Raw genomic sequence first — 12,307 nt, 5'->3', positions numbered from 1 at the left:
AGAGTGGGCCCAGGCCAGTATGGGGAACAGAGGGTAAGCAGAGCCAGCCTCCTCCGACTGAGCAGGATGGCAAAGGCCACCCACGCTCCTTGGCTCTGCTCCCAAGGACCTGTCCACTGCCAGCCCTCCCCAGGCCTCCCAGGCTCTAGGAGCCCATCCTGGCTACTGGCCCTCCTACATCCTGGCCACTGGCCCTCCCTATGCACTCTCCCCAGTGCTGTGCATAGAACTGCATCCTTCCAAAGTTCGTGTGAGCCCTAATCTCCAGGTGACAGGATTTGGAGAAGCCCTTAGGAGGTACCTGGGGCAAAGGAGGTTGTGAGGGTCCAGCCTCCAGAACCGCAGAGAAACTTCTTTCTGTGATTAAGCTGCCCAGTGGGATGCTGGGTTAGGCAGCCTGGCAGACTAACCCTGGTGTGCTGAGCCCTGAGACCCCCAACCCCCCCTCAAAATTGACCCGCCCTCAGGCCCATTTTCTCAGGCCCTTTCTGAGGGGCCGTGGGGAGTTCTGGGTTACCACAGGTTGCTCCCAGGTTCCCACGGTATTCCTTCGGAGGTTGGCTTGGAAAATCGTACCCGTGGCATCGCTCAGCCTTGGATGGTCACAGCGTGAGCAGCGCCCCAGGGTGCTGCATGGCCCTGTCTTTCCCAAAGCAGTTTCAGCTGGAACTGTCTGGGCTCCTTCTCGCTCCCTGTTGCTAGTGTGACCAAATGTCACAGGCAGAGGATGACACAGGACATTTATCCTTTTATTGCTGGGAGGCCAAAGTAGACCTCGCTGGGCCACAGTCCAGATTTGGGCAGGGACCCTTCCTTCTGGAGGCTCCAGGGGAGGGGGCTTCTTCTCCAATTTCCAGAAGCTTCCTCACTACTTGGAGAGAGACCTCCGTGACCCCTGGTTCCTTCCCCTGCCCTTGTCACCACACCACCTGCTTCTAACTCCACCTCCTGCATCTCTTTCTCTAAAGACCCAGTGATTACGTTTAGGACCCACCTGGGTGACCATGACACTCTCCCCATTCCTAGATCTTTACCCTAATCACACCTGGAAAGTCCCTCTGGTGGTAGCAGGTGTCGCGCACAGGTTGGAGCACGGAGGGCGCTGTGCACAGGTCACCCCGTGGGGCATGCTCTCTCCACAATGAGCCTGAGGTCAGGGCTCCCAGGGCTGCCGTGAAAGAGAGAACCCACAGGGCTCCGGGAGGAACTGGGCTCTGGTTTAAAGTGTCCACACAGCCAGCCCTGCAGTCCCGCTACTCAGGAGGCTGGAGCAGGACTCCATGCTAGAGCCCAGCCCAGACAATTTAATGAGACCCTTTCTCAAAATAATAAAAGTGTAAAACACAAAATGGGTGGGGTGGTCGCTGAGCGGTGGCGCGCTCCTCTAGCAGACGTGAGACCCTGGTTTGGATCCTTAGTAGTTCAAAGAAGGAAAAAAAATCTAAAAAGTCTGCTTAACCCTGCAGAGTGCCCTCACTGGCCTCAGAACCATGGTGTGTAGGAAAGGAAACGTCTTGCAGGGTGTGGGAACTGGCTGGCTGAACTTGCAGGTCACACGTCCCAGGTGCCTCCTGTCCTCTGCTTTACTGGGCCCTCTCGACACCCGCCTGTACCCACCTTCCTGGTGGTGGTCACACGCAGGGCCCTTTGGTGAGAGGAAGCCCCAGGCCTGGGGACCTGGAAGCATCACGGCCTGAGCCAGCACCCTAAATGGACATCTTGGGAACAGTGATCAAAGCAAGGGGCAGAGAGGGCCCCTATTTCGAGGTAGAAAAGGACAGATCAGGTAAGCCACAGGAATCCCTGCTTCAACCCTTTTCTGAGCAAAGAGCAGGGACCTTGAAGTCAGCTTGGGCACTGGGCCCTTCATTCCCTAATTTGGTACATGACCTTGAACAATTCCTTTGTCCTTCTGATCCTGTGGAGGTGTTGATGCAATTGGGTGGATACAATGACCACAGCATCACAGCCATTGTGAGACTCTCATTGCCACCAGAATGGGGACTGTCCCTGATCAGTAACTATAGCAAGCTAGTGGGGAGGTGGCTCAAGCCAGTCCCCTGGGTCCACAGGCAATAGCTGCAGAAAACAAAGAAATGGAGCCTGGCCAGGGGAGGGTGACCACTGAGGGATTTTTCCCTGCTCTGGAGTGCAGCAGCTGATGACCCGGCATTGCTGTCCCTCCAGGTTTATGGTGGCCCCAGTAGGCTTGGTGACACTGAGTGGGTGGCCTGGTAGGAGCTTCTGTGCAGGCCACTTCCCTATGGCCAGAGTGTTGGCTGGAAGCCTTCTAGGGTAGGATAGGCAGGACCTGGGCGGGGCCAGGGGAGGGGCAGGGCTGCTGTGGTCAGTGACAAATGCGGGCTGCAGTCCTGCCTGACCTCTGCCCCGTCTGGAGCCCTGAGGACTGCCACCCTGCTGTGTGCACACTCAGCTGCAAGACAGAGTGAGTACGGACACTGTGGCTGTGGTCTCGCGGGCCTGAGGCTACGGGGAGGGACCCAGGGGCACTCTAGAGTATCGGGTCTGGAGGGCTCAACATCTCTCGGGAGTCTCAGAGGGACGGGAAGGGCCTCCACAGTGCTGAGAACAAGCTGGGGCCACCCGAGCCGCAGGGGAAATCCTCCCAGTGGTGCGACCTTGGCCTGCACCCTGAAGCTGGCCGAGCCTCCGTGCCCCCACAGGTGGGAGGGAGGTAGTCACCGCCCCTGCACCTGTGACTGAGGCACAGCCCCAGGGGCAGTGCCCACCAGCCACACCTGGCTGGAGCGTAGATCAGTGTGGTTGTCACCTTTGGAGGGGCCACTGTGGTCAACTGCTAGGCTTCTGCTCACCCTGCGATGCCCAGGACAACACCCCCACCCCCACACACAGAATGCTCCTGCTCTGAGTGTCAACAGGACAAGATTGAGAAACCCTGACCCCAGGCAGTGGCGACAAGCTGTCTGCTGGATGGGGGCCGCTCCCTCACGTCGTCCACTCGAGAGCCTCAGGAAAAGCTGCTTCCCTAGATAAGGCGCCCGGGTGGAGGCAGCCTTCAGGCGGGCGGGCGGAGGCTCGGAGGCTCGGAGGCTCCAGGAGCCTTGGAAGTTTGCTAAAGAACCCAAGCCGAGCAAGGTGAGCGGGGTGTTCAGGTTTTCCAAGGATGGGGTCTCTGCAAGGAATGCCACAGTGAGGGGCCGCAGCTCCCTGGGACAGCATCCTCATTCATCGGTTGGAACCTGAAGCGTGGAGCGTGAAGAGGCTGGGACCCCTGGGGGTGGAGGACGAGTTCATGACATTGACCAAGGTGACGCACACGGCATCTTTGGTCTCCAGGCTCTGGCCCTGTTCTCTAGAGATGCGAGGCTGTTGGTCAGTTAGACCTCAACAGAGAGGGTGTTAAAAGATAAGGTGGGTGGCCCAGCTGAGCCACAGGGAGGGAGTTACTTGGGGTTGAATGCCTGGAAAGCCGGGAGCCCAGCAGCAGCTCCCAGCCTGGCTGTGTCCCCCCAGTGTCCAGCTGGCATCTGCTACCTCTGAGGAGGAGAGGGGTCCAGGCTTGCATTCCTTCATTTATTCCACAGTGGCGCATGGGGCCCCTCCAGACAACTGGTGGAGCTCTGGGAGAAACATGAAGAGCCATTACGGGAAGTAACAGGGGGAGGGAGAGGTGCAGGCGTGGGGGGATGTCACCAAGGGTGACATGAAAGCAGAGCGTGAATCTGTGCAGAAGCGGCCTTGGGGGGGGACGGTCAGGAGGGAACTCTAGAAGAGGGAGCGGTGTGGGGGAGGGCCCAGGGCAGGACAGAGACTGCTGGGTTGGGGGAGTCTGGAAGGGAAGCATTAGGCCTGGGGACTCACGCCACCCAGGCAGAGCAGCTCAAGGTGAGGCCGACGGGGGCCAGCGCAGCCAGGACACACAGGGGTCCTCAGGCCACATACAGTGGGCAGCAGTGGTCTTCTGTGGCCGGGGGAGCTGGGCCAAGGCCGTGAGGGAAGGAGCTTCTGTCCCATGCCGTGTGTACAGTGGCCCCCCGGGGCACAGAGGGGAGGCCACTAGTGGTCCAGGTGGAAGCAGGGTCTCCCCTTAGGGTGGTGGAGAGAGTGGAGAGCGGCAGGGAGGTCGGAGGCCTGTGTGGAAATAGAAATCCACAAGCCTTGCTCGTGGGCTGCAGGCGGAAAGGTCAAGGTTGCTTCTCCCATGAAGCCCTACACCAGTCCTCAGGGTCTGGACGGAGCGCTGGCTTTGCTTCCCCGTCCTCGTCAGATCCACACCCTTGTCTGTTCATGATTAGCAGAGGCTGGAAAGACCCTCCTCACCTGCACACTTCTCTCGGCTGAGTCTGGAACCAGACCAGGTGGGACCTTGTGGCCCAATTTGGAATGAAAGCCAGCAGATTGGACATCCACGTATCGTAGGGGACCAGTGGGAAACAGGGCAGAGCCTCATCCCCTTCCCCCCACACTGCCACCTACCTCAAGCTTGAAGTTGCAGGTGAACTTGAGTGGTCTCCTCTCCTCCTCCTGCAGGAATGTTAATGTCAGGGTCCGGGCTCTCCTGGCACGTAGTGGGGCTGGTCTGCGGCCTGGGAGGCTCCCTGGGCCCGCTCAGGCTCAGCCCACCTCAGAGAGGACCCAAAAGGCTCTCAAAGCCACCTATTTCCACCAGAGGCCCAGGAGCTTGATGGCGAAACCAGGCTTTATAACCAGGAAACTCAAACGCACCCTGAGGCCTCCACTTTCAGAGAGACTTCTCTTCACACCACATGGCAGGGGAGGGTAACGAGCCCTTGAGAGGGGACATTGGGAGTGAACACGTCCGTTCCACTAAGCCTCAGTTAATTCACCTAAGATTGGGGCTAATAACACTTAATTTTGGAGGCAATTTTATGTAGTAATTGTAGTGCTTCATAAATAGTGGCCTTAATAAAAGGGTGGGCCCAAATGGAGCAAGACTTCTGGGTCTCAATCCTGTGGCCCAAGGGAACCTGAGTGAACCTGGGACCCTCCACCCCAAGAACAGACCTGGCTCTCCCAGGAGACCTAGGGACTTCTCACTCTCAGGTCTCTGGTGTTCAGGGGTTTGGGGACATGGTGTGGGGGCAGCTGTTGGCCACAGCACCTTCCAGACCTGGTGTTGCCGATGAAGAATGCAAGGCTTGGGTTGGGTGGCCTGGCCAGCTGCCTAGCAGCCTCACGAGGGCTCTGCCCACACAGGATGTCCCCTGCTCCTGACTGCTCCAGCCATGGGGTTATCAGCTCTGTGCTGATCTGCAGGGGACTCAGCCAAATGGTTTCTCTAGGGCAACTGGATCTGCAGGAGAGGGCACACTGTACTATAGCTAGACTAGTTTAAAGGACACACAGTAGTACACAGCCACCTTGTCCCTCACAGACCTCCAGAGATGGCCGTCACTGTGGGAACAGGGAGAGAGAACAGCCTAGAATCTGGGAGTATGTTCCTGAATTATCTGCAGATGAGGGCTATCGCAGCGGCTGCTGAACCAGGATCAAAGATGCAGACACAATCAGGGTCAGAACGGGTCTAAGTCCACACCTGGCCAGTCAGCAGGAGGCTCCTCCTTGGACCTTGGATTACCCCTCTGTAAGATGGAGCCCTAAGCAAGCCCACCTCCCGGGGGGGTGTGGTTGAAGGAGTTGATAGACAGCAGAGCACGGAGCAGAGGGTGGGCAATGCCCTCACCCCCCCACCCCGTGGCCCGTGACTGCAGAGGCTGCTGCATCTGGCTCCCACGGCCAGACATTCTGCAGGCAGAACATTCTTCTCTGAGCCCAGGTGCAACTGGGAGAGGAGGGCTGGTCAGGATGACCTACCTGAGCCCTTCAGCCTTGTTCAAAGATGGGCCTGTGGTCCTGGTCCACCTGATGCCCCAACCTATTCTTGTCCCAAGGTCTCCCCAAGTGGGCCACTCGGTAGCAGTTTCCAGTGCTGCAGTTTGGGTTCCTTTAGGGTTTGGCTTTGTCTGGGTCGTGTGACTGGCCGGCTGTCTCTGCTCACCCTGGCTCTAGGGGACCTGATGACATGGTGTTTGGAGAATAAACCTAGCAGGGAAGGACTTGCTCCAAGAACAATGTGCAGGATGAAGATGCTCCCCAGGGGCTGACCGAGCTGCCTCCAGGCACAGCTGAGGACATGGGGTGCCAGGTGTCAGGTGTCAGGTGGAGCTTTGGCCAGACAAGCCATTCAGATGCCTCGTATTTGCATAGCACTTGCTCCCTGGGAGGCTCTGCTCCCAGAACCCTGTGCGCCAGTGCTGCTTCTACCCTGACTCACAGTGAGGAGGGTGGCTTGGGGAGCACTGGCCACCCAGAGTCACAGTGTGAAGTCCTAGTAGGCTGAGAGGTGAACCAGGCAGCTGGCTCCAGAGCGGGGCTCCTCACCACTATGGAGGTAGAAGAAGGACTTGGGGCCATAGCCAGATGGGGGGCACAGGCAGGAGGTTCCCGGCAGGCAGGAGGGAGGACAGGAGCAGAGACAGAAGGCCTGTGAGCAGGAGCAGTGGGCCACCCTGCAGGACTTCACTCTTGGTGTGTCTGTGGTGTCCCGACTTCCCCTCCCTCATCTTAAAAAAAAAAAAAAAAAAAAAAAGTCTTGTTGGCTTGGGGCACACTCTAGTGACTTCATTTTAATGCCACAAGCTCTTTAAAGATCCTTTCTCCAAATACAGACACATTGCGAGGTGTCCAGGGTCAGGAATTTTATGGGCACTTTTCAGATGCTGATGAAAGACGGGGAGGTCGGAGGCTCACAGTAAGAGTTCGGAGTTTTTCAGGAGGCTCCCTGGGGACAAAGGTGGCCTGTAGCAGCCCTGGCAGACGGATCAGTACCAAGATACCCTGACCACCGGTCTCAGGGGACATGCAGTGGCAAAGCCAGCCAGGTGGAGGCCCAGGGGGAGGAGCTGGTCTGAGCTCTCAGAGGGACCGGAGCCTTGCCAAGCGCTGGGCCATGATACCCCAGGGAAGGTCAGAGGCCTCTCACCCCTGGAAACCTCCCCGATGCCCACCACCGACAGGAGCCTTGATGTGAACGAGAGGCCAGGCGTCCCGCGATAGCAGGACCCTGTCTGTCCTCGGGTCTGCACTTGCTCTGCCTTCTCCTTCCTGTCCCTATGGTAGATGTCCACATCCCCCGTCCAGCCCCTCCAGCCATAGCGCCCTCCACAGGCCCTCACCCAGACCTCATGGGTACTGTCACTCCTCTTTGAGGCCACATGGACCCAACCGGCGGCTGGGTGATGAGTGGTGACAACTCTCTAGAATGTCAGCTTCACCTGTCTCTCTGCCCACAGCTCCGAGAACTGCTGCCGGCACCCTCTCTGAGGACACCTTCCCACATCCCCTCCAGGACAGCGGCAGCCGCCATGAAGCTGGTCCTCCTCTTGTGCCTGACGCTGATCAGCCCTCAGCTGGCCTCCCTCCGACGCCACAACTCTCGTGAGACAAGGAAGAAAATCAAGGAACCCGCTGTCCATGACACAGTGGCCCCCAGCACCAGGGAATTCACCTTTGACCTCTACAGAGCCTTGGCTTCCAATGCCCCTGGACAGAACATCTTCTTCTCCCCTCTGAGCATCTCCATGAGCCTGGCCATGCTCACCCTGGGGGCCCGCTCCAACACCAAGGCGCAGATCCTGGAGGGCCTGGGCCACAGCCTGCAGCCCGACTCAGAAGAGGAACTCCACAACACCTTCCAGAAGCTTCTGCAGGAGCTCAGTCAGCCCAGAGAGGGCCTGGAGCTCAGCCTCGGCAACGCCCTCTTCATGGACCCTATAGTGAGCGTTCAAGAGGGCTTTCTGAGGGCCATGAAGACTATGTACCAGGCGGACATTTTCCCCACCAACTTCGGGAACCCCACAGAAGCCCAGGAGCAGATCAATGACTATGTGGCAAAGCAAACCAAGGGCAAGATTGTGGACTTGATCCAGAACCTCGACAGCACCCACATCATAGTGATGGTGAATTACATTTTCTTTAAAGGTGAGGTGACAAGTTCCGGTTTGAACCGGAACTTTCTCTCTTTCTGCTGCTTTAGCCACAACAATACCCCATTCCCTCCACCTAAAGAAGCCAGTGAGGCAGCTTTAGTGCTTCCTCCCGGCGGGAGCCCCTCTGGCCCACTGATAGAGGTAGAGCCGTGATCTCCCTGGATTCCCAGAAAACGCCCCGGCTCTCCAACGGCTCATCGGCTCCTCTTTGCAGATGCTGAACCCTGTGACCTGCAGGGAAGGGGGACAGACAGAGTAGGGGAAGAGGGGAGGAGAGGGGGGAGTCAAACTGTCAACCCCCAGAGTCACAAATAGTGTCTCAGAGCCTTTGGGTGACTACAGCAAAACACCACACACAGGGTGGCTTATAAGCAACAGAACTTTATTTCTCACGTTTTTAGAGAACAGGAAGCCTGAGATGGAGCTTCAATTCAGTGTCTGCCGAAGCCAGGATCCCCACAGCTAGCACATTCACACAGGGGGAGGGGCACGAGGGTCCCTGGGTCCCTCCCACAACGGCACTAACCTCACTTAGGAGGACTCTGCTTTGGCCACCTAACAGCCACCCAGAGGCCCTACCTCCTGGCACCATCACCTTGGGGTTTAGGGTTTCAACAAATGGATTTGGGGAGAGGGAACAAATTCACAGCAAGGAATACCAGGCTTGGATTCTGAGTTTCTTGTCCCTCAGTCCAGGACTGGTCCCCTTATAGCAACTGTGAAATAAGCTAAGCATGGGTTCTGGGGCAGGGCCCACCTTGAGAACTATTAAGAAGTCGGAAGCAGTCCCTTGCCATCCTTGATTAGCAGTGCCCATGGGAAGCAGCCAGAGAAGGAGCCCAGGGAAGGCCTCCCAACAGGGATGATCATGTCCTTCCAGGACCCCTTACACCTCTGTGCAAAACCCAGATCAAAATGCAACATCAGGAAAAGAGTAAAACACAGAGCACCTCCCCTAGACATCAGGGAGCAACTCAGGCATCAGAAAATCAAAGGGCTTCCAAAGACATGAAAGCCAACCTTCTTGTTTTTCAAATATGGAAGGAGAGGCACCATGACAAGTCGAGACATACCCTAGGGTTATAAAGGGACCTGCCTTCGTAGTCCAGGGTGCAGGTTCTGCTGCTCTGTAGTGAAGGCTCTATACGAGGAGCCGCTCTGCAACTCTGCTTCCTGAATCCACTCTTCCTTTGCAGCAGAGAATGCCTCACCCTTACCCAGTTCTCTTCCCTCCCTGTCGCCCCCCCCCCCTTTAGCTAAGTGGGAGACAGGCTTCAGGCCCGAAAACACCAAGGAGCAAGATTTCCACGTGAACCGGGACACCGCCGTGAAGGTGTCCATGATGAACCGGGAGGATCAATATTACTACTTCCTGGACCGAAACCTCTCCTGCGAGGTGGTGGGGGTCCCCTACGAAGGCAACGCCACTGCCCTTCTCATCCTCCCCGGCGAGGGCAAGATGGTGCAGGTGGAGAACGGCCTGACCGGGAAAAGGCTGGGGAAGTGGCTTCACTTGTTCACCAAGAGGTACTCTTCAGACCCCTCCAGGGCCAGCCTGACCCTGCCCGAGCCCAGGGACATCCATGGCCCCCAGGACCACACAGTGGTGGTGGGAAGGACCCACCCAGCTATGGAGCTCCTTCCAAACCCAAAGTCACCCAGTGAAGTCCTGGGCCAGCTGGAGGGACCCGGGCGGGAAGCTGGGTTCCCAGGGGAGGTGCCAGAGTGGGGCAGCCCAAGTCCAAGTCCAGACCCAGGGGAGGTCTGTCCGAGATGAAGGGCAGAGAAGCCCAAGAAGCTGAGGGGCATGCCTGGAACATAAGCTCAGGGAGCCTCGGCTCAGGCTGAGGACGGCTCTTTTCTTTCTCTAGGCAGCTGGACCTTTACCTTCCCAAGTTCTCCATCGAGGGCTCCTATCAACTGGAGAAAATCCTGCCCAAGCTAGGGATCAGCCAAGTCTTCACCTCCCAGGCCGACCTGAGCGGCCTCACCAACCACTCCAACATCCAGGTGTCCGAGGTGAGTCCAGAAGTCCCCGAGCCACCGCCTTCAGGAATGGCCTGCCCTGCCCTGCCATCTCCCCACCCCCTCCTCTTTTCCACAAAGATGTTACTTTGGGCTTCTTGCTCCTTGCCATAGGAAGCCACCGTGCCTGGGGGGATGGAGTGCAGTAATAACTGGTCAAAACTCAGAATCCTGTGCAAGCCCCTTCCCTTCCTAGCTGTGGGAGCTCCAGCAAATACCTGAGACTCTGAGCCTCCTCTCTCTCACCTGTGAAACAGGGAAGTCACACCTCACTGTGAGATGTCACGAGGATTCAGTGACTGACACACGTGCAGTCTCCTCTGGGCACAGCGGCTGGCACAGGTGGCTGCTCAGATGTTCCACTTCCTCCTGCTCCCGGGCTCAGGTGCACAGACGCCTGTGTTGGAGCCCTAGGTGGCTTTGCCATTTCCCACGAACCCTGCTCCCAGCCCTGGGTGGCCGGGTAATGCCTGCTGTCTCCCTGCAGATGGTGCACCGGGCCGTGGTGGAGGTGGACGAGTCAGGAACCAAAGCAGCTGCAGCCACCGGGTCAGTCTTCATGTTCAGGTCGGCCCGACTGGGCTCTCAGAGGGTCGTGTTCAACAGACCCTTTCTGCTGGCCATCTTGGAAAACACGAACATCCTCTTCTTTGGCAAAGTGACCCGACCCTGAGGGCAGTTTTCTCCTGGAATTCACAGGCTCCACAGGGGGAGACAGGGGTGAGCATGGCCCATCTATCTGCTAGTAGCTGGTGATTAACATAGGTTTAGCTGACTATTGGGACATCACAAATAATAATAAGATCAATATACTGGTGATTACTTCTTACACAATTGCAAGACATGGGTGCCTTAGAGAAACCTGGAGAACAATCGGTCTTGTCCTTGCTGTCCATCAGTGGAGATTGGCACTGAGGCTCAGAAAGGCCAGTTGACTCATCCAAGCTCCCACAACATTAGTACCCCAGACAGGCCCAGAGTTCAGGCCACTGATGCTCAGATCAGTGGTTCAAACACATTTAGAAGACAGTTCCGGTTGCTGAGAGACACCAGGAGGCACATTTTTAAGTCTTGTCCCCCATCTCTCAGCAACAACTGTCAGTTCCTCATAGTTTGGAAAGAGTTCTAGATGGGGCTACTCACCCTGCTTTAACCAGCTGTGTGACATGGGATTCACACCGGCCCCCTCTGGACTTCAGGATCCTCATGTCTCCAGTGAAAGGATCCCAATAAAGGACCCTTGAAGTGTCCCATGTCAGCCTTGGTTGACTTCAGCACATTTGAGTGTTAGGTAAAACAGAGGCCAGGGTGGAAGTGTCCCAGTGCAGGATTGCACTAACCGGTGAATAGTTACCCTTTCATGGGCCTGGCTGAGGATGACAGAACCGAGGTCTATTGCAAAGGGGAGAGGAGCAGCTGCAGACCCTGATGACTAACCCTGTGAATTTCATGTCAGCAATAATAATAAAGCATTTTTCAAATACTGGGCCTCATTGTCTTTGTGGCGGCAGCTCTAGGAACGGTGACACCGACAACTTGCCATGCTCTAGACTTGGTGCTGGACACTTGGCCTGCATGCTCCCATTCACCCCTCACGGTACCCCCAAGGCCAGGTGCCACCTTCATCCCCAGTTTAAAGACGGGAGGTGAGTCTTGGTGAGGCTGGGTGGTAGACCCAGGTACAGAGCCCAGATGATTGGATGTCCCCGGAGCCACCGGCTCAGTCCCATGCCCCGCTGTGGAGGAGAGATGATGAGACAAGGGGAAGTCCCATGCGTGACCCAGGCAAGGTCCTTTTCTGCCTTTCCCAAGACAACAAGCTCCTTCACTGTCAAATGAAGGGGACCAGACACCAGAATTGAAGGGTGAGCGAGTGAGTGCATCTTCCTCACTCGGCCTCTTACTGTCCCCAAATTAGCTGCCCCCAGAGCCCCTGCCCACCCGACCTGCATGTTCTTATCCTGATTTCCTTGAGGCTGTGCCCACGGCTGTGACCTCAGGGCCTGGACTGTATTAAAGCTGGCACCCACGGGAGTACTGAGGCCAGAAGCCTGGGTTTTGACAATCCCCCATAGAACTGAGCACCTGCTGTGTGCCAGCCTGTGCCGGATGCTTTGCATGCGTGATCTCATTCGTTCCCTGACAATCCACCAAGATTTGTCATTGTCCTCATTTTATAGGGGAAAATAGCTGGTGACAATGAGGGCCAGACTCCGAGATCCCAGGTGGCCCACCGGTTGACCATGGCAGGGTGTGTGGCTGCAAGCAGACCCAGACCTCTTGTTTGTGTT

At 57.0% G+C, this 12,307-nt stretch overlaps 1 protein-coding gene across 2 annotated transcripts; it reads left to right on the top strand.

Annotated features, from left to right (window-relative positions):
• The first annotated feature begins 2,374 nt into the window (after positions 1 to 2,374).
• Positions 2,375 to 11,499, top strand: LOC113198912 (plasma serine protease inhibitor-like). Of its 2 annotated transcripts, none has more exons than XM_026411771.2 (5): positions 2,375 to 2,446; positions 7,296 to 7,983; positions 9,248 to 9,518; positions 9,863 to 10,010; positions 10,504 to 11,499. In XM_026411771.2, exons 2-5 carry the CDS (start codon positions 7,368 to 7,370, stop codon positions 10,687 to 10,689), a joined length of 1,221 nt encoding a protein of 406 aa, XP_026267556.1. In that variant the 5' UTR covers positions 2,375 to 2,446; positions 7,296 to 7,367; the 3' UTR covers positions 10,690 to 11,499. The 2 variants fall into 2 exon arrangements, with proteins under 2 accessions (XP_026267556.1, XP_026267557.1); XM_026411772.2 differs by lacking the exon at positions 2,375 to 2,446 and adding an exon at positions 2,939 to 3,117.
• The last annotated feature ends 808 nt before the right edge of the window (positions 11,500 to 12,307 follow it).

The sequence above is a fragment of the Urocitellus parryii genome, chromosome 6, assembly GCF_045843805.1.
Source record: "Urocitellus parryii isolate mUroPar1 chromosome 6, mUroPar1.hap1, whole genome shotgun sequence".
Lineage (NCBI taxonomy): Eukaryota > Metazoa > Chordata > Mammalia > Rodentia > Sciuridae > Urocitellus > Urocitellus parryii.
This window is presented reverse-complemented; position numbering and strand designations above follow the sequence as displayed.